This window comes from Dipodomys spectabilis, unplaced genomic scaffold (assembly GCF_019054845.1).
Source record: "Dipodomys spectabilis isolate Male_0828 unplaced genomic scaffold, ASM1905484v1 ptg000241l, whole genome shotgun sequence".
NCBI classification, from domain to species: domain Eukaryota; kingdom Metazoa; phylum Chordata; class Mammalia; order Rodentia; family Heteromyidae; genus Dipodomys; species Dipodomys spectabilis.
Genome location: NW_024870918.1, coordinates 1,389,187 through 1,416,646, shown reverse-complemented (window position 1 = coordinate 1,416,646; position 27,460 = coordinate 1,389,187). Strand labels below are relative to the sequence as shown.

The 27,460-nt window shown below is 40.5% G+C and overlaps 1 protein-coding gene across 4 annotated transcripts in view; it reads right to left on the bottom strand.

Moving 5' to 3' along the window:
• Positions 1-27,460, bottom strand: part of Glis3 (GLIS family zinc finger 3) — a 449,742-nt gene that overhangs the window by 45,265 nt on the left and 377,017 nt on the right. For all 4 annotated transcript variants that reach the window (XM_042699395.1, XM_042699396.1, XM_042699394.1 and 1 more), the window contains one exon: positions 8,760-8,931. In XM_042699395.1, coding sequence (XP_042555329.1) covers positions 8,760-8,931 — 172 coding nt within the window. The remainder of the gene's footprint in view (positions 1-8,759; positions 8,932-27,460) is intronic.

Below are 27,460 nucleotides of genomic sequence, written 5' to 3'. Positions count from 1 at the left end.
GGCAGAATGATAAAAAGAAATCCATAGGGGAAAAAATAGTGTGATCTGAGAGTTGATAAGATGAACAAAACCATCAAAGTTAGCAACAGAGTGAAGCTGGCTAAGGGAAGTTTTATGCAGATTGGTCAGAAAAGCCTGTCTGAAGAAGCAACATTTGAGTAGACACATGAAATGAAGGTTTAAATCTTGACACCTTCTAGTGAAAGTGGTCGTGGGGCTTGAACTCAGGGCCTGGGTGCTGTCCCTAAGCTTTTGTGCTCAAGGCTAATGCTCTATTACTTTGAGCCCGTAGCTCCACTTGTAATTTTCTGGTGGTTAATTGGAAATAAAGAGTCTCACAGACTTTCCTGCCCACTGGTTTCGATCCTTAGTCTTCAGATATCAGTCTCCAGATGAGTGAGGATTACGAAAGTGAGCCACCAGCATGCAGCTGCTTTTCAGGTTTTTAAAAGGATGAGCGAAGTGTAAAGGCCCTGAAGTAAAATGAGTCGCTGTTTAAGGCAAGTGTAGCTGCAGGAGATGAGAAAAACTCGCCACAGTAGGTGAATTTGGGTGAGGCCATGCCGTAGAGGTTTATTACAACACGAACAGGAGCCTGGATTCTATTCCAGGGATGACTGACAAAGAACGTGAGCAGCAAAGAGATGAAGTGATTTCTATTTTAAAATGCACTTCTTGTGTTACATAGGAAAGGTTCTGGGCGTGCTGATGAGGTAGGGTGGAAAATGGTAGATGGGCAAGATCAGATGCGGAGAGACAAGTCAGAAAGTTATTCTATGTGAGATGAACTAAGGCAGAGGGACGGCACTGATTTGACTTACATCTTTTCCACAGACCCACAGACTCATGAAATGGGAATGCATTTGGGGAGAGGAAGAATCAAAGTTGGTATTTAGGCTCTTTCAGGTTTTTAATGCTAAGTTGGAGACAGCTAGGTAGAGTTAATTTTAAATCTTCCTCCATTTTCAAGAAACATGCTACATGCTAAATATTATGGTCACAAAAGGTTTGCAGACTACAAGGATGTCGAGAGGCAAGTTAAAAAAGCCTGGCATTGGTAGCTCACGCCTATGATCCAACTACTCAAGAGGCTGAGATCATGATTCAAAGCCAGCCCAGGCAGGAAAGGCTATGAAACGCTTCTCCAATAAACCATCAGAAAACCAGAAGTGGTGCTGTGGCTCAAACAGTAGAGCATTCACCTTGAGCTGAAGAGCTGAGGGACAGTGCCCAGGCCCAGAGTTCAAGCCCCACAATGGAAAAAAAAAAGAATGCAAGTTTAGCGATGTTTTCTGTTTATGGTTATTCATTTATCCATTCATTCATTTGTTCCTTCATACCAAAGAAGCTACTCATGAAGACTGGTTTGGGTGTATCTGTAAGACTTCTAGAGGTAAATCAGGGAGTATGTTAAGGAAGTTATTAGTAAAGTGACTATCATCTTTGTAAGAAGAACTTTATTCCAAAGGCCAATGACCCAAGCTCCACTTGCCAATGCAGGATGAATGAAGCATGCTGTTAGGTTATCTATATTTAATACTTAAGAAGTTTAAAAAAAAATAAGTAAGCCATTCTGCCTTGGAATAATACCTCAAGAAGAACCTGGAACCTTCCCACATATTTAAGGTAAACTAAGTAGGTAAAGGCCACTAACCTCCTCTAAACTAATACCCAAAGTCTTAAACCTCTGTTTTAAAAGCTAGACTATGGAATTCTCTGCCTCTGCAATCTTCCCAATATTGACTAAAAACACTTCCTAAAATATCTTCAGCAGCTCTCAAGTAAGATGAGAGAGAGGGGGAGAGAAGGAGAGAGAAGAGAGAGGAGATGAAACAGAGACAGTTACAGGATGCCTGAGTATGAAAGAGAAGGATTAGAGTTTGGATCCTATCTCTTTCAATCCCAAATATCTGTGGAAGTCATGCTGCTAGGAAGAAACTGGTCCTTTTGTATAAAGGGACAACGACTTCTCTCTTATAACAGATACAGGTGAGGCTGAGCAAGTGTTGATATCAGTACTCTCAATTTCCAGATGTCTGTCGCTCTGTCTCTAACATGGAGGGACCTCTGTAAAAAGTTTGGATACTCAAGGACTCTCCAAAGCCCTGATAAGTCAAGGCTGTTCAAGACCCACGTTCAACATTACAAGGGACAAAACTCTTTTCAAATTGTATAATGAAGGAAAGGAACAAAACCCCACAGTGCTGCTTTCCGGCCTAGGAGCTGCAAATGAGAGTCTTTTCTTGACTGAACCATTTCTCAACTGTTCACCATTTTTCTGGCAGGGACAGAATGTGTTCATAACTTATCGTGGCTGGACAACAGTCACATTTGGTATGTATGTCACCTTCATCGTGGTGCTTTTATTAACCAATGTAAAGTCTCCCCAAGATAAATCTTAAACTCCTTCACGTGGCCAATGAGGGACCATACTGTTTTTTCCTTGCTCATCTCTTTCCTCTCAGTTTGTTTGTTTTTTGCACAGCCTTGTTGCTGATGCTGCTGATGCATATAGATTGTCACCTTTCAGGAAGATGTTTCTTTCTCTATTCCTTCTTCCCCAGATTTGGGGTATCATACTCTTTCTGCATGCTTCTGCAATTCCTTCATAGTGCTCTGAGTTATCTCTGCCTGTTGATTTGAGAGTGCATGCTCTGAGAGGGTGGGGATCCAGGGAGTCCTGTTTGCCATTGTGCCCTCAGCATCTGACCTACGATCAAGTGCCACAAATTCTAGCCAAGTGAAAGACTCTTATGAACAAAGGAAGGTCTAAGGCTGGGACCAACTTTGATAATAAGCTTTTGTAGCTTATAGGATTCTTATGATTACTGCACATATTCTAGATAATTAAGAAAGAATGATTACACGTTGCATATATAAGCTTGTGAGAAGCATCCCTGGTTGCTCAGGAAGTCCTTGAGAGGAAAAGAACAGCAAAGCAGCAGGCTAAGTTTGTTGTTGTGTCAGTTCTAGGACTTGAACTCTGGGCCTGACAGCTGTTCCTGAGCTCCTTTACTCAAGGCTAGCGCTCTACCACTTGAGCTACAGCTCCACTTCGCACCTTTTTGTTAATTTATTGGAGATCAGAATCTCATGGTCTTTTCTGCCTGGGCGTGGCTTTGACCTGTGATCTCAGCCTCCTGAATAAGCTGGGATTGATAGGAAGTTTGACTTCTGGTTTCCTAGGCATTCTTTTCATTGGTCTTTGCCCCTTGTTAAACCTTTCTCAACACCTTCCCTTGCATAACTTAGAACAAAGCACCCTGGGAATAAAAGACTGCTGTTCTTCAGAAGTAAAGAATCCAGGTAAGAAGCTAACATTCAGTACCTACTAAATCCATAAAAACTGGTCTTAAGAACCAAAGGACTCAACAGAGGGAATTGCCATTCAGCTGTGAAAGCCCAGGTAGTCTTCTTGGTTTGAGAACTAAGCTAAGCTCCAAAGGCTGACTGAGTGTGTTTGGTCAAGGCTAGGAAAAGAAAGGAAGGCTTTAAATAGAAATAGAGTTTGAATTAAGGAGCACAAAAAAGCAAACTAAGTCAGAAGTAAAAAGTACTGTGTCAGAAGAACTTTATGAAATTGTAAAGCCATTTATCAAAAAGAGCTGTTGTCTTGATTGAACCTTGACCTTTAGCATCTAGGAAGAAAGCACTAGGTTTCCAATGATTAGAAAGCAGTACCTATAAAAATTAGCCTTAGTTAGCAAGACCACAAATGCCTGGAAAGTTAGCATTTCCCTGTGACATAATATAGTATGAGTGACAAAATAGTAAGGCTTCCAAATACATAAGATTTAAGAAACTGGAATTCCTACTATGTTTCCCAAACCAATTGTCTCTTATACTTTTTGCTAGTGAATCCTGTACCAGACTATACATTTCCACCACATCCCTTCTTTCCTTCCACATCTTCTGTGGCTCAGAAGTGGTACTCCTACAGAATGCTTGGTAAGTCCCTCCACAATCCCTCTTGTTCTATGTCACCTGCCTTTTAGATCATACAATGTTTGTGGCCTTCAGGAAAGGATGACAGCGGATATTCTCTTATATAATAAGATGCCTGTCACAAACTCAGGTGACTTATTAATGCCACTGCAAAGATTCTTTATTTCAAAAAGGAACTCCATCAACAGTTTGGTTTTTCCTGGACTAACAGATATCCAATGTTCCAGGAAATGAACATTTCCTAAGACACCAATTTCTACTCCTAAACATAACTACTGGGTGGTTTGACATGACATGAGTAATACACCACTTCCCTTGCTCTGTTTAAATCAGCATGAGTTGATGTGGCATGGTCATGCTAAATTCATCTGTTACTTGGATATTTCAAAATAAAAGTGGTCCTGATCACATTGAAAGAACTTGCATTTATTTTTCAATTTTACGACAGTCAAGGTCAAAGAACCTGATGCTCCAGGAGTAGGTGTTGGCAGACTTTTCCTGACTTCTGACAGTGACTCAGCCCATTTTATTAATACGCTAAAGCTAAGTAAATGATGAATCAACTTCTTCAAAGCAGGAAAAGATGCCAGGGTCCCATTTTTTTTTTTTTTAAAAAAGTAATAATAAAAATCATAGGGGGTGATAAACCTATTTCCGTTAAGTAAACTGCTGGAGTTTTTACTGGGGGATTTCCTAGGCAAACAGAGGCAAAGATGTATAAACCCAAAGTGGAAAGCAAGCACATTTCCCCTGCATGTTTTTAATCCCAGTCACTAAAGCAAACACAGTGAATAAAGCAGGACTGTTTCACGTCACTTTCCTCTCCAGCCCTGATCGGAAGAGATAACCTACGTGTTCACACTTGTCCAGTCCAGCTGTGCTTGCACATCATTAGAGCACACTTCCTGTGGGAAGTACACGGTAGTGATGCATGATGTAAAAACCTGAAAGTACAAGTGTCTACTTCATCCTCCCCTCACTACATGAAGTGCTGTTACCTCCCCTTCATCTACAATTATTGACCTAACAACCTCCTCAACTTCAGACCCAGAATCCCTCAGACAGTGCCTTGTCTTTTTTGTAAGTACCCATCTGAGTCTGCTTCCTGCCATGTATATCTGCTTTGATTCATTGAATTCTAACTCCCCATTAGGTACAAGCTAAGTCTCAAGAAAATGCTAAGAGGTACCACAGCACCTGTGTAGAATTCCTACCCCAGAAATGTTCTGTTTGGGAGAGAACAAAAAAAATCCAAACCATGAAATACTGTGCAAAATATACGTCTGGAGGTCTTCAAAAAAAGTTAATGTCCTGACAGACATCAATAACAAGGATGATGAAGCTGGGGATAAAAGCCGAAGAACTTCATTAGTTTCAGGAAACTAAAAAAAATTGAAGAGTTAATGCATTGTGGGATCCTTATTAGAGTCCTAAATCGTAAAAAGGAAAGAAGAAAATAACATTCCACCTATAAAAGGCATTATTTACAAGATGGGAGTTTTGAGTATTGGTCAACTTTAAGATAATCTTACTATAGCAATATTAAATATCCCAAGTATGATTCTTACACTGAGTCTATATAGGAAAATAGCCTTCTAAAATCTCTTCTGAAGCAATGAGGGGTAAAGGTCATGATATATTCAACTACTTTTTAAATGATTTTGAAATAACAAGCATACAATACATCATCTGTGCTGCAGAGAAAAAGAGATGGGAGAGAGAGAGGAGCAAAATATTAACAATGACTATGAATGCAGTGTATGTATACGGAGTATTGTTCAACCTATTCTTGAAATTTTAAGGAGTTAAATGTATATCTACATAGATATAAAGACATATACATATATAAAGTCAGTTAGGAAAAATATGAAAATTATAAAAATATGACATGAATAAAATGTCAAAAAGAAACAAATGCATATATGCTAAGCAACAGGAATAGCTAAAGTGTCCACAGCCAAATAATTAGCAACTTGACAGCAGATGCTTGGATGAAAACATCAGATGAATTGGTTTGTCATGGTTCTTATTTTTTTACTCTGATAATGGCTGCTGTAGCTCTTTTTCCTACATTCTTTCAAAGGATGTGTACAAGAAGGAAGCAAACACAATGATTGCTTTCTTTTCAAATTCTTGTGAAGGTTGTTATAACTACTGATAAGTAATGTGAAGAAGGGGCTGGAGTTCTGATCCTGTCTGAACTCCACTACCTTATGGCCGTCATGATTTCCAGTCAGGTAGATGGAAATGAGATGATTTTTTTTTTTTAAAGCAACCCATGCCTAAGTTCACTTTAAACCTAATGGGAAATTATTTGAAATGCTAAAAGGCATAAACTCACCTCAACTTACAAAAATGCATCAGATGGCTGGAAGGATAGATTTCATGTCTCCAGTGTCTGTGAACTTAATAGATAGTTACATTTGCACTTCTGTGCTGACAGATAATGTGAGGAGAAGCTAATGACTTGTCTACACTTTGCCATGTACACAGCGCTGTTAAAGTAAGTCTGATCCGACACATATTTCTAATTGCACATCAGACATACCTGTGTGGATCTTTCATATTAACCTAAAACTCAAGTTCTTCATGTCATTTCTCCTCCCTCTTCTCTTTACCACCTTTTTATGTCTCCTTTCCACACTACTGAATCCTTGTATTTTCTCTTTCTAAGCATGGCATAAATTTCCATCTTGGTGTCTTAAGGGTGAAACTCAGGAATGAATTTTGGCCCCTCTTCTTCATTTCTTACGTATAATAGCAATTTTGTTTCCAAAATACAGCTTGTGAATGAATTCTGCTGTTTTGCCTTACTTCAAATTATCTTGCTATGGATAAGGACTCTGGTAACCAGCAGCGTTACCCTTGTTTTCCTATCTCTTCCTCCGATGTCTACCATCTTGTCCCTTGAGTCTCTATAATGTCAGTGTGATTGTATCACACTGAGGAAATGTTCTTTAGAATAAAAGATGTGATCTCAGATGAGTGCTGATGGCCTATAATTCTAGCTATTCAGGAGGCTGAGATCTAAGGACTGTGGTTCAAAGCCTGTCCAGGAAAGAAAGTCCATGAGACTCTTATCTCCAGTTCAATACCCCAAAAGTCACAAGTGGAGTTAAGAGCCAAGTGGTAGCCCAAGCCCTCAGTTCAAGCCTAGGACACACACACACAAAGAAAGTAATTCTACAAGAGACAAACAACTTATTTGCTATCTTATTATCAGTAGGTACCCTGGATGCCACCAACCTGAGTGACTGAGGCTCCTCTATTTAATGTGTGTCCTCTGCTTGCATCTCTCCTTTCTATCTTGCTTTGATTTTCCTTTTTTATTTTAAATATATATTTTTTATTTTAAAGATCCTATACAGAGGGGTTACAGTTACATGAGCAAGGTAATGAGTCCATTTCCTATTGAATATTGTTACTCCCTCCTTGTTTTTCCCCTACCATCCCTTCCCCTCCCCGAATTAGAAAAATGTATATACAAGATTCAGGACACCAGACTCAAATACAGTGACAACAGGGGTTGTACCATGGGGGAAGAACATACAAAGAAAAAAATTCTTCCTATTGTCTGGGATGCCATTCCTGGAGAAGCCTGAGTCTTCCCTCAATAACTCTTCTGCTCACTAAGCAGATTCCTGTTTTTGTTTGTGGTCCATGTAAGTATGCATGATATTAGGAGAAGTACAAGAAGGGCCCCCGAGGACCCCTGGAACCAGTGGTGAACTCAGAAGTAAAAATATTATCATAAAATAATTGTTAAAAAATGTTCCCCTAGGAACCCTTTTATAAGGGAATAACCAATATAAAGTTCTCAGTGAGGGCTGGGAAGGTGGCTCAGTGGTAGAGCGCTTGCCTTGCATGCATGAGGCCCTGGGTTCGATTCCTCAGCACCACATAAGCAGAAAAGCTGTGGCTCCAGTGGTAGAGCACTAACCTTGAGCTGAAGAGCTCAGGGACAGTGCCCAGGCTGAGTTCAGGCATCACGACCAACCAAAAAAGAAGAAAAAGAAAAAAAAGTTCTCAGTGAATAACCCTCTTCTGGCCATTCATATCAAATTGTGTACCTTTTGATGCTTTGCTCCAAAGCTGTTACAAAGGTGAGTCTTGAATGTATCCCAAAGACCCATGGATTAAAGGCTTAGTTCCCAGCCTCTTGTCAGATATTGGAATCCTAGTCCCTTCTTCTTCTCTCTCTCTCTTTCCTATCTGCCATTAGGTAAATAGGCCTTCTTTGCCATACCCTTCCTCTATAACATCATATACCAGAACAACCCCACAGCAACAGGGCCCAGTGACTGTAAACTAAAACCTTACAAACCCTGAGCCAAAGTAAACATTGTTTTCCCTCCTAGATTGACTGTCTCAGGAATTTCATCACAGTAGCTGGAAACTGTCTGACCCAAGTTCATACAGCTTCTCTGAGACTCGGGTATTGTGTACTTCCCTTTGGAAAGCATCTCAACTTGTGCGTGTATCACTTGAAAATTGAGTCCTAGAAGCAAACTGGGCAAAAAGTGAGCGAGACAGAATATTCATATTCACTTTTCCAGCATCTGACACTTTCAGTTGGCTCCTGTCAATACCATTTCATTTGTGTGGATACACACACACACACACACACACACACACACACAGATAATGAGAGAGTTGGTCCACGTGCTTTGTGTATCTTACTTTTAAAATGTCACCTCTGGGTACCTCAACCCACCAACAGATTATTAATAAAATTCAGCAACTGTCAGAGCTCTTCTCCGTGGAGGGAGGTTTGGCGACAACACCTATTACGAGAGAGAGACAGATGGCCTTACCTCTCCGCGCCCGAGTCCACAGCTGTGAGTGGAGGTAACTGGGAAGAGGAGGGGTTGTGAGGGCTCCCCTGTACATTATGTCCCGGAGAAGGGTGACTGACAGGATGTGGGGGTGGCATGGGCCCAGCAGCTGTTCCACTTCGGCTTGAATGATTGCTGGAGAAAATGGGAGCTGAAATCAAGGGAGAAGAGAAATGAGACTTGAGGCCCAAAGGAAGCTTACATTTTTAAATACCCAAGGCTGACAGCCAGCATATTTCAGAAGCTTGGTGTGTGTGTGTGTGTTTTCTCCCTTGGGGTGAATTTCAGGAAAAAGTGCTCCCCGCTTCTGTTCCTGTGGTACACTCAGTTCCTCCTGGCTCCTGTGTCTGGGCTGCCATCTCAGGATTTTCGCACTCAGTTCACTCCAAGATGACATTCACAAGTCTTATCTCTGAAGCTGTGTGCCCTGCCTGTCCCGATACTCTATGATTAGTCAATCCCGTGCTGTGTGCATGTATGCAGAGGTGCAGTGTTTGCATGGACTAGAATCAGGTGAGAGAAAAACTAGGAAGGGCACAGAACAGGTCTTCCTGTCTCTTCTGACAAGAGACAGCCAAGGCCCTGGGGTTGATCGAGGTCAGGCTGTGTAATGCCATGTCAATACCATGACCCACAGCTACCCCAAGCCTGGCTCCTGTGAGGATGAGACCCCACACCCTTTTCAAGAAGAGTCTAACTGACTCAGGCATTTTCCTGATGGTAAGATGGACAGACTTGCCTTCATTAAAAAGAAGTCCTCACCTAAGACCACAGAGTAAAAGCAGGGCAGCTAGCTTCCTGTGGGCCCCAAGTTCTGCCCCCACCATTGCCTATTATGACACAGATAGGGAGCCCAGAGCCACCGTGTTCATGAGGGCCGCCATGCCTGTGAGAACCCAATGTGACCCCACACTTGTAGAGGTGCCCATTTTGATGGGCTAATTGGTCCGATGTCAGGGAAGAACCTGGGGTTTGTCACGATCTGAGTTTCTCAGAGAGGGCCTCAGGGTCCGAGACCCACTCCGCAGACATCTCATTAGGCTGCAGTCACACCACATCATTATGTGGACTCTTTAACTTCCTTCTCTGAAAATAAAGCCCCGCTCAGCTCTGTATCCATCTCTGTTCCTTTTGAACTTAACTCTACTCACATCAAAGAAGAAATGAAATTTTTTTTTTAATAAAAGAAATCGGGTTCAGGATTAAGAAAGAGAAGTCATATCATCAAAAAGAGTTGAGGGTTTAAAAGTTCAGAGAGTGGTAATTTTAGACCAGGAACCACCTTTCTACACTCTCTCCAGAGGAGAATTAAGACCCCAAATGACCTAGCCCCCTAAAAACTTGATCCAATGGAAGTACTGAAAGGAACATCTGAAGAGGCAGAATTACCGTCTTCCCGCTCAAACAACTACTGACAGGGGTGTGATCTGACGTGAAGGGTTTATTTCTGGCAAACCAGCATTGTTTCAGGTTAACGCCTGTCCTCAGATCCACCACAGCCTTCCACGTCCTAAAGTCATTGTGAGGTGAGGAGGTGCTTACCTGCTTGGAAAGCTAATATAGACCTGCAGTTGTGTTCATCAGCCTCCATAATAGTTGTGTTTTTGCAAACTCACTGGAGTCGCCTTATAAATCACAACCCTCATTTATGCTCTGCTAGCTCAGGGAACCACAATTCTGCTTGTATGCCAAATAATAATTTTACTCAGGGGAGAAAGCTGTTTGGATTGACAGTGGCAATAGTTTCACTATTGGTGTTTGTCAGCATGGTGCTTGGTGATTTTTATATACAATTCCAAAAACTAATGGAATAATAAGAGGTCACAGAGACACTGTGAAAACAAAGCTTTTTTCCCCCCCAGCTTTAGTGTAGTAATACTTGCTCCCTTATTTATTTTGTTGGAGTTGCTGAATGCACCCATCACGTATTCTCCCCTGGAGGGGTCTTTGTATGTATGTATTTGTGTTTCTCACAAGGGAAGCATTGCCCTGGCCATTTACAACTCAGTGGGCAACAGGGGTGTACACATGCCATGTTCCACTCTAGGGCTTAACGGAATATAGAGAGCCTCCTAGAGATCAAGAGGAGCTAATTTAGTGGCGGTTGGTATGATGTACAATGCAATCGGCTGGGAGGTTTGGTATTTTCAGTCACTAAGAGTTATGGGTCAGCATCTCCCCTTCTTCCCACTTACTATATATGCAGGACTAATCTTCCATTTTGCATCTATTCATCTTCTGTCTATCCATACATCCATCTATTATCCAACCAATGCTTTGCTTGATGCAGTATTTGCTAAGTACTTCATGCCAGCCCCTTGTACCATCTGTAGGTCCCTGTCTTTGAAGAGGTTGCAGTAATGGGGGAAAAAATCTGTATAGCTCAGTGGTGGCAAGGATCCATACACATGAATTCACCAAACTACCAAGATTTACTAGTGTAGAATATTGAACCATGTTCAAGGCACTTTAATACACCTCCATAAGCTACTATAATTAAACGCCAGACCAACAAGACATCTGGCCACACCTCAAGTGCATTATCACAATTTATACTACTTCAGTTTTGCTCATACAGTCAGTTCCTCTTATCTACACTTATTTAAATACTTTCCCTTTTGTGTCCTTCTAGTTACTTTTAAATATTTATTTATTTTTACTTTTTTACTTTCTTGGTTGTAGGGCTTGAACTCGGGGCCTGGGCGCTATCTTTGAGCTCTTTGGCTCAAGGCTAGAACTTTATCACGTAAAGCCACAGCACCACTTCCAGTTTTCTGGTTGTTAACTGGAGATAAAAGCCTCAGAGACTTTCTTGCTTGGACTTGCTTTGAACCTTGATCTTCAGATGAGAGCCTCCTGAGAAGCTAGGATTACAGGTGGGAGCCACCAATACCCACCTCTTTTTCTTCTTTTCTCGTCACTGTTTCCCTTAATGCTAGAGATTGAGGCCAGGTCCTAGGCATATTGAATAAGCACTCACGAAGGAGTTACATCCTTAACCCCTTCTTATTCTTCTCTTAGATGACATTTTTCCCACAAACATGGAGTACTGCTATACACAGACACCTACAAGGACTAGGGCATAGCCATTCTTAGAGCCTGATAGAATTTAGACTTGCTTGTTGAGTGAACCAAGCCAAATACAATCTAAATGCCAATGGAATCTATCTTGGGACTAAGTGATTAGAATTGGGACAAAATGAATGTTTATCTACAAACTCCTACCTTCCCCCCTCCCCCACTGCCTTTGGTCAGGGGTTGCTCCAGGAAAGGTTCATTCAGACTTCCAAGAGGCACAAGCCCCAGAATCTATAAATGTTCCCACAGAGGCCCAACCCAGGACATCAGCAAACCTTAGGACAGAAAGACAGAGGTGTGTGATGAGTGGAGAGGAGGACCTGCCAAGCAGTGCGGGGGTGGGGGGTGGGGGGGCCAGCTGGTTGCTATTGCAATGGCCACAACCTATCAATGGAGTAGCGTGTGTGTGAGGTAGGACACAGAAAGTATCTAGTACATGTTTTCCAACTATGCTTAGGGTCAAATGAACGTCCATATCCCTTTCCTATGCTACCACTACAGCTGATTAATGGCAGTGAATTAGGCCATGGTCCTCTGGTAGGTACCCTATGATTTAAAAAAAAAAAAAAAAAGCAAAGAACGGTGGCAGGGCTTCAAGGTTCGATTTAAAGTCTGCTTTTGGAAATTATACTAAATAACTTTATAGGTAATATTGTCAGAAATCACCTCTGCCCAAAAGAGGCATGTGACTTGCCTCTGTTTTATATAATAAATGGAACTGGAAGGAGAGGAATGTCTTACTCCTGGCAAGATTGCAACCTCTCGTCCAAGTGTCTAGTGCAGTGTCCATACAGAGCAGGAGGAGTCCACGTGAGGATTAGTTGGCTGTGGATGTCATCAGTGAGCAAAAACGAGGATTAGAAATTTGAGAGCAGCAATAAGAGGCCAAAGCATCGATTTCCGATACCCACTGAATGTCTGTCTCACATACGCTTCCAATAAAACGAGCCACCCTCAGGAATCAGTCAGTTCTGGTTTCAGGAGGATTTCGTTGGTCTCTATCAAAACCTCCTATTTCTCAGAAATTGGGATTGTGGCAGGGAGAATACCTCTCTGTTCCACACTGCGACTTTTAGGAGCATCTGACCTGATCATGTTATAAACCCGGGATGCACTCTTCATTACTGCAGTCTATTATTTCACTCATTTGACACACATTCCAGCGTCTACTCAGTACCAGGCAGGGGCTAATTTCCTTGCCTTGCTTTAAGCTTCAAAAATCTGCTAAATTTCTCACAGCCCTGCCTGCTACAACACATGCTTAGTGGCAAATATTTGGGTTTTGTCAAGTGATTTTTAACCTCAGGAAACCCATAAGGTCATTTTCCTTCCATACTCAAAATGATTTTTTTTTCCACCTCAACCCAGAGAGCGTACCACATGGGCCTATCGATCAAAGTGAAAAGGAAGAGACCAGAGTCCCTCCAGAATACAGGGCAATATTAACCAAACTGTTGTGATCAAATCAACCAGTACACGCTGGCCACCCCTGGGGACAACCTTCAATGTCAGTGTCACCTCTTGGGTCAGTGCAACGTGCAAAGCTGTATGACAGCTTTTAAGTGATCTTCCAGACGTGGTTTTGATGACTGGCAGCTGAACACCTGATTAGGCATGGCTGAGGAACATATTGGAAATCCTTATTGCTTTTGTGATTAAGAAATGGTAGGCTCCCTAAGGAAATAAAAGCCTGGTCTTATGATGAATACATGAACCGTAGCAGAGGACCGGGAACTTGTCTCCATGCGGCTTCAGACTCTTTTTCTTCGGGGACTGGCTTTATGCCACAGCCTCACACCTTCTCTGTGTTAGAGGCAAATGGATGGGGACTGTGAGCTTTGTCCTGTTTACAAGGCTGCATCTCTCTGGCTCTCAGATACAATCTCATAGGCTAGCAGCATCAGGGCATTTTAAGGGTGGCACCTTAATGAGCTTAGTTAATTAGGGTTAATAGGCATCTCTCTCTCTTCCTCCTCCCTCCACGTCCAAATAACAACCATTAATCTTGATTTCTAAGGAATGTGGACAGGGCCCCTGTGGGGATACTTTAGCTGTACTTCTACCATGCAAATGGAGGAAGGTAAGAAGTAGTGTTCCCAAATAAAAACTTGGGGCCATCCCCATGGCTACAGAAGGTTACCATAAGCATTGCTTGGTGACTGTTTTCATCACTTTAGAGAGCAGGCATGAAGATTTCCCTGTCATTCTGAGCTATGTTAAAAACAACCAATATGTTTTTCATTCAAAACTGGGTAGGGCAGCTAGAGCTCTGCTTCTTAAACTTTAATCACCTGATAACTGAAAGGAATCACCTGAGTAAGGTGTATATTCTGACTCAGTAGTTTGGGGTAGGGGGAGAAAATGTAGAGATATCTGAAGTTCTATCAAATTCTATCATAATAGAGTGCTTGCAAGGTCCCAAGTATTTCATAACATCTCTGCAGTGTACTGCAGAGGAAGCTGAGGCCTACGCTGGTTCCTATGGTTGGTCCAATAGTAGGTAAATAATGAAGCTAGAATTCAAATCAGGAAGCCAGGGTTCAGATTGCATACCCTTAAATCACCACCCTAAGATGGCTCTCAAATGCAACAGTGGATTCAAAATAAGGTTTGAGTGTGTGGGTGGTGTGCCAGAATCCATGGGCACTCCATCTCCAAAGGCTGCTTAGTGAGAACACCAAAAGTACATCCCTACGTCCACTTCTTCCTCCCATTGCAAAAGCACTTCAGCACTGATAAGAGAAGCATTCCAGCTGTGAAATTTAATTCAGGTAAGAAATTAACTGCATTATTCAGCTTGGAAAACAAACAGCTGGTAGGAAATGTGCTGTTTCCCAAATAAAGATTTCAGATGCTTGTCAGAATATATTGATCTGGTGGTCGGGAAAGAAGAAAGACTTGGAGGAGTTATTCGTGAGAAATCAGCTGTCTGCACTCTTTATCATAGCAAAGCATGATAGCCTGGACCAAAAGGTTTCCCCCTGTCAATAATGCACCAAGAGGACATTCACTGAGCAGATCTGAAGTCAGTGAGCTGGTTCTGATTCTGCGTTTGGGGTTACTTATGGCTTGATGAAAAGTAAATCACTCTTATCCATGGACTGTGAACTCACTTATAATGGAGTGCCAGAGTAATTCTAAGATCCTCAGAAATGGCATTATTCACTCAGTGTCTGGCACTTGGGAGGAAGTCTAGACTCACTATCCATCCATCTTTCAGGGAGAATTTCCAGGGTCAAGGCACAGAGGAGTAAGCTAATCAATGAAACCAAGGTAAATTGGCTTTCACAGGAACATTAATAAAAATTAGAAGACTCATGCAAATAATGAAATCAATCTTGTCTCTCTCTATATCTTTCTCCCAGGAGGAGAAATTGGGACCTGTTCAAGAAACTGTTAAAGTAGGATGGAAATTTTGGCTTTTTGGTTTTTATCAGTTTGGGCACATGAGAGAAAGACAGAGAGACAAAGAGAGAGAGACAGAGAGACAGAGACAGAGATAGAGATAGAGACAGACAGAGAGAGACAGATACTGTCAAGATGGTTAGCAACAGAACCAAGGGCACACAAATCCTGGATTTGAAGCCTAGCCACAGTAATCTGGGCAAGTCATCTACTCCCGAAGTCTCAGTTTCTTCATCTTAAATAGGAGTGATACTATATGTTATTCTATCACAGAACCTTGAGGAGAATGATACAATGTATAAAAACCACTTAAGGTGGTATATAAACTATGGCAGGTCCTCATAAACCACTGTTGCTATTATTCAGATATTTAAATGATATTTACAAAGGGATAAATCTCCAAGGAAGTGTGGCCTCCTATCTAAATCAAAAGTGGAAAATTCATCCAGAGTGGTCTAGAGTCCTTTTAGAATGCAGGAGAGTTATGTATCATATTCAATTGCCTTTCTTATTGTTCAGGTTTTTATATACACATAGCTCTAAAGTGTTTGGGGGTCTGCCAAAGAATACTCATAGGGTTAAACTGTTGTACTTTATTTTGAAGGAGTAATACACATCTTTCAGATACAACCCATGATGTGCTTCAGTTTAAAAGATAACAAGGCATTTTCATGCATGACTACACTTTGTAAAAGAGAGAAAATGGGCTGTTTCTAAAGTGTCAACACAATTGTCCTTCTTAAAGCTTAGTTTATCTTCAGTTTTATATATATATTTTTTTTTCAGCCCTTCTTTTTGTTTGTTCTTCCTGGAGCATATAAAGATCCAACCTTGGTCAATTTTCAAAATTCAAAGATTTCCCTTCAGGCTTTCTGACTTACCAATCCTGGTCAGTGACCAAATTTTTGGTCCCAAATAATGAAAATTTATGTCAGATACTTTCAGCTGTTCATTGTATTTCACCTATGAGCAATTTGTGTGTGTGCGTGTGAGTGTGTGTGTGTGTGTGTTTGCAAGCGTGCAAATACAGAGTTATATTCTGGGTACCACCTCTTAGATTTTTCACTTATGGTTGGTGCTCTTACCACTTGAGCCACAGCTTCACTTTCAGCTTTTTTTGGTGCTTAGCTGGTGATAAGAATCTCACAGTAGCTCTGAACCATGATCCTTAGATCTCAGCCTCCTGAGTAGCTACCGTGACAGATGTGAGCCACCGCCATCTAGCTCACCTATGAGCAATTTCATAGCACTGTTGTTCAATGGGAAATGCTCTCTTAGCATGAGTCCACAAACCAGGAAAGAGTTTTCTAGCAAGGAACATGCTCAATCGGGGTCACTTTGAAAAAAAAAAAAAACAGCTGGGCTTTTCATACTGAAGTTAACTGAAAAATGGGAGAGATGCTTTGGCTAATCCTTGTCCTTTTCTGGATGAGAAGGGTGAGTTTCTTCTGCCTTCTCTTCTTAATGCCTGGGCATTCCCCCCTTCTCCTGCTCCTCCATCAGGAATGAAGAGAGTCATTCCCCATTGCACCTGTATCAGGAAAAAGCAGCTTCTTGTGGGTTTGTACATTCATCCCTCTAATCTTTGCCTTCTCCTGGTGGCGTGAATAATTTTAACATTGCCAATCACTAAAAATCTATTCTTTCTGCCTGTCTTTTTTTTTTTTTTTTTTTTTTTGGCTTTCCACTTTACAGTGTGGAGAATCATTACCCAGCAGCTCTGATAAGAAGATAATGAAACAATCCCTTCCCAAGCGGATCAGGTGGCTGTCAGACTAAAATGACACCACTGGTACACGCTTGACATGCTACCCTAAGCTAATTGATGGCAGACAATGCAACTGTCTCCCAAGCACTAAGACAAAGAAAACACATTCCAGTATTTGACGCAAGAGCTACCTGGCAACGGATAAACAAATGTGTTAGGGAGATGTTGTAATAAGGTAAGCGAAGGCACAACTCTGAAGAACGTGCCTATTAATGTTGAGTTTAAGAGTGCTGCTGTTCACTGGGGAACAGAAATAAATAAGGTAAAAATGAGAATTTATTGATGATTGGACAGTTACATGAATATTCCAAGTTCGTTTACAAATAGACATTCCCCCCATGAGCTCCAAACTTCTATGTAGGCTGCCCAATTACATTTCCACACTATGCTGCTGGGTTTATAGCCAAGAAAGAAGTTGTTAGTGTTCAGAAAAAGATGCATGCTTACATGCCTTTCTGGAATACATTGTGATCCAACTAGGAGACAGTGGCTGATCTCATCCATGTAAATGCCAAAGGTTGATATCAAACATTTGGAAATAACAGGTGTAATTAACTTCACGCTTAGGAAAGATCCTGCTCCATCTGTATTTCAGCACAAAGACATTTTGTAACAAGCAGAATGGCATCATTCTCTCAGCTCCTCTTGGACCACCATTTCATGAACTCTGCTTGGAGTTTTCATACAACATATATCATATCTAACCTCAAACCTTGTACCTTATCTTTCTTATTTCCACCTTCCATCCTCCCTTCTTGGATGTTATTCAGAGTCAGTAAAAGAAGATGAACAAGAGCATAAACCACACAGACTTTCCTATAAGAATACTCTCTAGTGCCTCCTGGTTCCCAAACTCTTCATTATTCTTGCCTTACTTACCTATTTCCTACCTATGCCATGTTGGCCACACAAAAAAACGTTCTTTCCTCTTAGAGCTGTTGAGTGATTCACACACTCATCTTTCACATGACTTCTCAAAGCACTTCACAGCCAAGGCTTCTTGGAAAAAGATTTACCGCATAGTTAGCTAATCCCATTTTTCCCCCAAATCCAATGTGTGTGTGTGTGTGTGTGTGTGTGTGTGTGTGTGTGTGTGTGTGTGTGTGTGTGTGTGTGTGTGTGTGTGTACACGCACGCGCGCATGCCTGCTGGTAATGGGACTTCAACTTAGGAAGCAGGTACTATCCTTTAACTTTTTGACTAAGGCTGGATCTCTGCCACAATGAAACACAGTTCTACTTCTGGCTTTTATTTTCTTGGTGGATAAGTGGAGATAAGAGTCGCATGGACTTTCACAGTCTGTCTGGCTTTGAACCATGATCCTCAGACCTCAGCCTCCTGAGTTGCCCGATTACAGGCATAACCCAACCAGCACCTAGCTCCAAATCCAATTAATTAGCTAATTAATTAATTATTTTTGTATTACCCTACATAATTGTACAAAGGGGGTTTCAATTCACAATGTCAGTTTGTGCGTACAATGCATCTTGATCCATGTTATAAACCCTTTCGTGGTCTTCCTCATTTGTCCCAACTCCACCTGTCCACCCGAGTTATCTAACTTCATTTTCACGTATGTGCACTGAATACTAGGACTGCATTTAATCCCTCTTCCTTTCCCCATTCTTCTCCCCCCACCTTTCTTTTACTTCCCTTCCCCAATAACCTATGTTCCAGTTTCCTGGTATTCATTTTGTTAAACCATTAAGTTAGTTGTTCAAAGGCGTTATACCACTGGATTCCTCTCCTGAATATACCTACTTTAGTTAAGTATATGCGTATATGTGCATATATCCTTGCTGTATATGTTTATGTACATTTATAATGTAGATCTAACTTCCCCATATGCCCTTTGTCTCTCTGTGCCTGACTTCACTTAGCATGATTTTTTTCCCCAGATCCATCCATTTCTCTGCTAATGGCATAATACAGTGCACAACTTTAGCTGGGAACTCCAGCCTGCGGCACAGAAATTCCAACTTTTAGTCAAAAAGAGTACTTAAGGTTAAGTACTTTCTTAGAAAATCTCTCTTTCCTACCTGTGTAAAATGGAGCAATAACATCCCCTCCTGTAAACCAGACTGAGGTGAACAATCAGAGCCTGTAGTGGCCCCCAGCTGGGAGCGAATGGCATGGGTGTGAGGTTGGTTGTGACTGTGGGAGGTATCCTTTCTGCTCTCTGCACACAACTTTACCCCCTCCCCTTTTTGCCTTCAGGTGCTTAGTGTTATTTCCTAACTTACTTTGCTCTCAAGACAAAGATCAGTCATCATACATGTTATCGAATTGTTGGTCATGGGGCTGGAAATCAGCGCCTGGTTGCTGTCCCTGAGCTCTTTTGCTCAAGGTTAACTCTCTACCACTTGGAGCCACAGTGCCACTGCCGTAATTTTGGTGGTTAATTGGAGGTAAGATTTCCACAGACCTTCCTACCCGAGCTGGCTTCAAACCACAATCCTCAGATCTCAGCCTCCTGAATAGCTAGGATTATAGGTGTAAGCCATTGGTGCCTGGCTAGGAATTCTGAGTTGCAGTTTTCCTCTAGGGTAGGGTAGAGGATTTGGTCTTCAATTATAACTATTTCGCTAGGAATTCTGAGTTGCAGTTTTCCTCTAGGGTAGGGTAGAGGATTTGGTCTTCAATTATAACTATTTCAAACATCTTATTGTGGGAGGCATACTTTGCATTTTAGTAGAGCAAGTGTCTCCTCTACATGTTTACAAGGGGTTTAGAATTTAGAATACAGAATCCTTGATAGTCAAAGCCTTGACACCTTTCTCTTCCTAGGAAAAACAGATAAGCAGTGAAAAACCAGGTCTACTCCTCAACCTTCTGCCAGCCTTTGGCTCAGCATTACTAGAACGAAGCCCCCTTTTCTCTGGCAGCTTTTCCTTGTTGGGAACTGTTTCAGCCAGGGCTTCCATCCCAACATGGCCCTTGGAGTATATTTTGAGATAAAAGACAAGAGCCCGAAGAGGCTTTTTACAAAATGACATCAAAAGGGGCCAAGGCTGTACCTCAGTAAGGACAAAACAATGACTGTAAAAATGTCCTAGTGGGAGACATCGATTCAATTTCTTCTTTCTTCTGCCAGCCTCACACTCACAAATTCACTGTTCACTAAGTTCAATTTTCAACCAGGCATGACAGTACCCTGTGTAGTCAGTGTCAGTCTACTTCTGCTCTTCATGGCAACAGAAAAACAAGTCTAATTTACAGATTCAAATAGGGGTTTTAGAATGTAGAATGACCGAAGTATCATCTTGATTACTTCTTGGTAGGAATTCTTTATATCAAAACATCTGTTTCTGAACACTAAGTAGCAGCACCTCATATAAAAGGAATTGGAAGAAGGAGTTTTAAAACATCCCTGCCACAAATGTCATCTTGGCTTTCAAATCCCATAAGCTTTTAAGCAAAGAGGAAGGGAAAAATAAAAGTGAGCATCCATTTTGTAGATGCCAATTGGCAGGGAGTGTACTGAGCTATCTTATTTATGCTATCTTATTTAATTCTCACAACAGTCTATTGCATCCTTACCACCACATCATAGAGGAGGAGGAAAAGTACTTTAGATCTCGTATTTTTTCAATCATATCTACTCTAAAAAGGCAAAACAAATGTAAATGATACAAAGAAACACTGCTTTAGAATTTTCGAAACACTAGTAACCATCAAAACACAACTTTGACATTTTGAGAGGGCACTGCCTATCTCGTGAGAAGTTTTGTATTCTAATCTATCCATCTTAGGAGAGCTACTGTAGATTTCTTTCATTAAAAATGCAATGTGAATGAGTGGACAAAGTGTTGGAATACAAAATCTACAGAAGTATGCTTCAGTTTTCTTTTATTCCACTATCTGATGTGGATTAAATTCTCAATTTCTTTAGCAATTTTTTTTCTCATTTCTAAAAATCAAAACCCAAAAAAAAGAATATGGGTGGTGAGTAATTTGTGGTACGTGTTCCCTCAGTGCTATACAGAGTGTGCATTTTCCGAGTATTTGGATAAGAGTTCAATAATAGATGTTGAACACTTACTGATCCTGAGAACTCCTAAGAGTAAGTGTGGCATTTCCTCTCAAAGATGCAACTTTGGGTTAGAGGAAGAGGATGTATTTTGACACACACACACACACACACACACACACACACACACATCACATATATCATATTTAGCAAAAAGCAGCTGCACATGATCATAGGGATTGTATAAAATGGCACACAGTCAGAGATGAGTTGAGTATTACTTAAGAAAACAGACTCCAAAGATATAACCTCAAGTTGCCCGGTGCACCAGAATAGTGGCTCCTAGAATATTCTTTTCATGCTACAAAATCTTCTGGGCAGGTGATGCATTGCATTTGTCTTGAAGCATATCCTTTCTTAAGAAATGCTTATTCACATCCTTTTGAACCAGCCTGCGGAGCAAGTTCCACTGTGATGACAGTTTATCCCTTTTTCTTTCAACTAGTGACGATCTTATTTCTATAGCAGCTTACTCCTAGAAGGCAGACAAAGAACTTTTTTTTCACACCCCCACAGTAACATATCCAGTGAAGCTGATAAACCTTTAACTGCATAAAATGTGGTTAAGATGTCAATAGAAATTCTAGGATGAGGTTCATTTCTCCACATCAAAGCTGATGGGTACTTAAGAGTAGTTGGAGCAGGAGCTAGACTTAAGTAACCAAGCTGATTGAGAGGGAACAGATTTGGAACCCAAGGAACAAGCCCAGGTCACAGCTAGAAACATAAAAGGCAAGAGCTACCTCGTAACAAAGACTTCAAGAAGGCTGTCTTAACTTTTGTGGTTTATTTATGGTTTGAGTCAAGGCCAGGGCACCTAAACAGGAATGGTAAGTCTCTGACAATAGTGACAAAGACAGTATATAAACAGCCTGACTCTGAGCCAGGGCTGTTGGTTATAGGGAAATAAGTAAATTTCACAATACTTATTTCATTTCCTACAATACACTTCTTTATAACCGTAATGTGTGGCAAGTTATAGCCAAGTTAATTCAGTCAGTTTAGAGTCCAATTTATTCCTCATGTTTCTTTTTAGTGCCTGTACAACTATACAAGAAAGGAATTTTCACTGACCATAAACACTCTGAAAATGCCCATTTTCTTTTTTTTTCCCCTCTATTGTTCAGAAGAAATAGATGTAACTACCTATTTCTTTCTTTCCTCTGATGCTAAATTCACTTGAAGCAGAAAGTCAGAACTCTGGGCCCAGATGATTGGTCCATAACTTCCTATCTATAGAAAGGTATTAACTTCTCATTTCAGAAAATCTATCCTGAATTCTCTGTCTTGCCATTCATCTCTTCTTTAAGACCTCCTTGGGAATACACCAAGAGTAGATCCAGACTTCCCTTCTGGATGCTGGCAAAATAGTATTAAATAAGGAAAAATGATAGAAATAATAATGTGCAATCATGTGGGAATAAAGGCTACCACTGCCCAGCCTTACTATACTTTTCTCTCTTCACTGAAGTATGGAATTGTTTTGGCTCACCCATACAAATATTGTTACAGCAAAAATGTGTGCGTATCGTACAACTGAGTAATTCAGCTTAATCTTGCATGAAAAACTCAAAGGAAGGCAAGGGAAGAGAGTTGATGTGGTATACTGAAGCACCAGGGAAAGAAGCTTGGAAATATATAAAGACATTAACGGTAGCTTCACATGTGCAAATGTGGCCTGTGCTGGCTGGAATTGACATTTTATCTTTTTGTGTGTGTTTTCGTTGAGGGATTGTTAGATCTTACTGTTAATCAACACATGAACAACACCAATACAACCTTTGTGGGGGATAGTGAATTGAATATCCAAGCTTTGGTTTTCTGAAGTGAACAACAGAAATGTATTCCCCAGAGAAATTCTTACTCTTAATACATTCCCCCTCTCTCGGTCAGAATTCAGTTCATGATGCCCTAGAAGTCAGAGTCACATTATTTTTATGGCCCAGAAGAATGGTTTTCACAGTGTGGTCCCTGAACTCTGTGGCAGCCAATGTCATCTGGGAAGATGACAGAAACATCTGAAAGAAATTCACCTTGTTGGAATCAGACCTACTGAATCAGAAACGAAGGACCAAGCAGGGAGGCTGGGGAGGGGGTAACTGCATTTTCACAAGATTTTAGGGTTACTTAGGATCAGACTGAGAGTAGGAAGGGCTTTATCTGTAAGTTAAGGTGAACAGAATCCATACCAGTCAAGTATGAGGGAGACTTGCGCCTAGTCTCACTGATTCTCCAATCCAAATTGGTAGATATCTGGTGCAAGAGATGCCTCAGAAACAATACTGGCTTTTGAAAGCAGCTTAAGAAACCATCAAAAGAAATACTATAAAATGTTGTTGTCGGGGCATCCTTTAAATCTCTTTTGTATCCCAGTCTCCCAAGTCCGTCTGTCCAGTGCCATCTCAGAGTTGTTTTCTTGTCCCTTCACACATGTGAACTTTGAACAAAGCAGTGCTTTCTAATGATAATGCCAGAAATAACTGTGCACTTTTAAAAATCATGTTCTGTCTTTTTTTATACAGATCTTTATGGAGATCATGTTTTATCTTCACAATTCTCCTGTAAAGTTTAACCTACTGGGAAATCTGTGTGTCAATTTAGTACCCTCTAATAACGTCCCAAAATGAACAACCATTTTCTGGGAGCAGACTATATGAGGCATTTTTATAGAAAATTATTTCTAACACAATGTCGCAAGCGGTCCAAAGACAGCAAATACATCCAATTTGAGAATGTAGAATATATATTAAAACATATACCATAAAGTCACGTTAAAATGAAACACTATTTCACAAAGTATGGAAGTATAAAGTTAGGCCTTCTATAGATTTAATATAGTGCTATTTATCACATAAACTAATGATATTGTAAGGGAGAAATCCTCATCTCTCAGTAATGAATGAGGAGGGAAGGAAATGGTCATATACAGCTTGAAAAATCCCTGCTCTAAAAAGAAATATTTATTTTTCTTCTGCATTTCTATATGGTACTTAAATAAAAATGTGTACTTTACTTGAAAAAATAAAAATAAAAACCTTAGCATTCCATTCAAAATTCAGATGCCTTAACAGGACCTTATAAACACGGAACAGAAGCACTATTTTATAACCCCAAAGAAGTGGTACCAATGTAACTCCCTCATTCTTGTAGATTTCTCTGGGTCTAGCTACATTAATTCTTAATCTGATTAAGGTGGTTTCCATGGAAGTCCAACATCTCAGCCACAAGAGACTCTATGATGCCCTCCTGACTTGTGTCTTTGACTAAGGTCATATCTTCTTACTAAATCTGCAGCCCAGCTTCGGAATGGAAGGAGCCATTGCTTTTGTGGTCACCCAGGGACCAGATCATCTTCCACAGAGCATTCTTTGTTAAGAAGTGGACTCTGCAGAGAACAGGCATTGGTCTAAGCTGCCTGTGATGTTGGACCTTCACTAAAATTTAGGATTATCTGCTTCATTAGTTTATCACAGGAGCACAACAGAAGATCAGTACTGGTATTAAAGCCCTGAAAGTGGCATTCACATCTCAATCCACGGATAAATCTCTCTGATTCATCAAGTAAATTAATGAATTTCCAGGCTGGCCTGGGGGAAACAGAACCTCTGAACAAAAGGGCAGAAAATAAAAGTGAGCCATCCTTGAGGCTTGTTCATCACTGGCTGGCCTTCTTCCCGTTAGATCACAACATTGCTCTTAGGTCAGTATAGGAGCCAGGTTGGGGAGCCCTGGGATTTTCAGAATAGTGGAAAAGTAAACACTTCAATTTCAAGTCATCCTCAGCATGGACTCAAGTTTATTTGGTTGCTTTAACCTGGGACACCTATTTTCTACTACAGAAATGAAAGTCTTTTCAGGCAATCTATTTCACTCAAGCTCCATCTTATCAATGTGAAAGGGCTGCTTCAATAAGGGAAGGCAACATTTCAGGAGATACACAAATTTCTTGTGTCAGGAGCTGTGGGCGGGGGGTGGGCAGAGGCACTGAGCTTGTGTTAGACATTGGGTTTGATCCCCAGCACTGGGGGGAAAAGGAGACAAATGGGGGGGAAAGGAAAGAAGTCTGTGTATTAGAACTGCTATCTTTCCTGTTTATCTTGATGTTCTGGAAACCATCTCTTCTCCTAAAACCTTGTAAATCACGGTTCACCACTCAGTGAAAATACCCATTGCAAAATCATGACATCTGGAGACTTTCAATCTTGAATTACTGTGGCTTCTATGAGACTGTGGTGTTCAAGGCCACATTTAACTGCTTCCCAGCCTTCCACATACACAGCTCAACAGAGAGCTGCACAGATATTTTTAGACCAAATCAGTTTGCTAGCATTTAAAAGCATGAGTGTCTGACCACCATTAAATAGACATCTTCCTTGTTTTGAATAACAGAAACTGAAGGAAATAACTTGCGAGTATTTTTGCCATTTAGCTAAGTCTTAATCTACATTTCAATGCCTTAACACTTCAGATTTTACATTCAGCTAATTGATGAACAGTTTCCCGTGGCACCTTTGACATTTTTTTTCACAGTTTGACTTTTTTTCCATAGAGCTTTAGCACATGCTTGCAGCTGGTGTACAAATACAAGTACAATTCCAGCACTTGCACAGGAAAGCTACAAGTTTTCTTCTGTAGCTTTTCCTCCTGCTTGGTTCTGCCTGAGTTTGTTGCCTACTCTGCAAAATGAAAGGTATAATCAGGCACATACATGTATGTGTGTGATATTATGTATTTATATAATAACTAATGTGTGTGTGTGTGTGTATATATATATATATATATATATATATATATATATATATATGCCAAGAAAATAAAATAGGGCCTGAAGGAAATAGAAGTAGGGGAGATTAAAGTCTCATGGGTATAAGCTACCTGAAGAAGTGAAGTTTCAGGAACAAAGTTGCCTAAGATGGTCACTGTCTGTATCAAGTATTCTCAGAGTCCCAGAAAATGTCTGCCTATCTGAAGCTGCTTGGTCAATGGCTATCGCAACGTAACTTCCTTGCGCTTGGTGGCAGCTCATTTGCCACAGCTAGAGGCTCAAAGGTTCAGAGCGCATGATCTTTGTGAGATTGTCACACAGAAAGTAGGAATCTATTTGGAATCACAAAGCCATCTCAAACTCAACCTTACAATCTTTAAAGTTCCAAAAATTTGCAGACACTAGCAGACATCCAGCAACATATACCCAAAAAATACCATGGTTCTGAAGGTGAACCACATGCTATGTGGGAAGTGTAACAAAGCTCTCATAGTTGCAAATAGCATGGTTTTCTCCAAGCCATTTCCAGGAGGGCTCAATGCAACATGACTGGCCCATCACTGGAAACTATTGATATTTAATATTGATCCATTTCTCAGTCATTTGTAAATAGCTCTTGGGATATATGTACATATCCATATATATACATACCCATATATATATATATATATATATATACACATACATACATACTCATATATATATATACATATATACATATATGACTGAAGAAGTAGGAGAATGCTGTATGGGATGTTTAACCTGATTGTTAATTTCATGTGCTGGAATAAATGTTCAAATGTCAACCATTTGACAAATCATGCATATGTATATATGAATAAATACATTATCAAAATCTAATCATTCTTCATGTACATATCTAATACAAATATTTATGCACGTGTCATAACTGTGTTATTACATATTGTGTGTGTGTGTGTGTGTGTGTGTGTGTAAGCACCTTATTTCAAACTTCTAACTTTGAATCTCATTTCTATGGGTCCCTAAAAGAGTTTTAACCAAAGGAACTGTTAAAGAGCCATTAAAACTGGACCATCATGGGGATGCTGGTGACTGGTATTATTGAAATTATTGGTTAATATCCATTTTTCCTGCATTTGGACCATCGTAGTACTATTAAGTTAAAAAGCTATATAATGTCAGGTGCCAGTAATTCATACCTGTAATCCTAGCTACTTAGGAGATTAAGACTTGAGGATCACAGTTCAAAAGCCAGCCTGGGCAGGAATGTCCATGAGACTGTTATCTCCAATGAACCATCAAAAACCCAGAAGTGGAGCTGTGGCCCAAATAATAGAGTAAAAAAGTTAAGGGATAGCACGTAGGCCCAGACTTCAAGCCCTAGAACATACAAAAAAGCTATACAAAAGGGAACAAGAGAAGATATTAATTGTGTACGTGTGTATGTGTGTGTGTGTGAAAGAGAGAGAATACATGAGCAAAGTGTATTATATACATGTTTGAATAAATGTAATACTCCACAAGGATGTCTTGCTCTTATTCCACTGGAATTCATCAGTAAATTCTTCATTCTGTTTTCTTAATGCTTCATTATTTATGGCTTAATTAGTACTTTTCAAAAGAAAAAGAAAAGATCAGCTTGCTGCCAATCC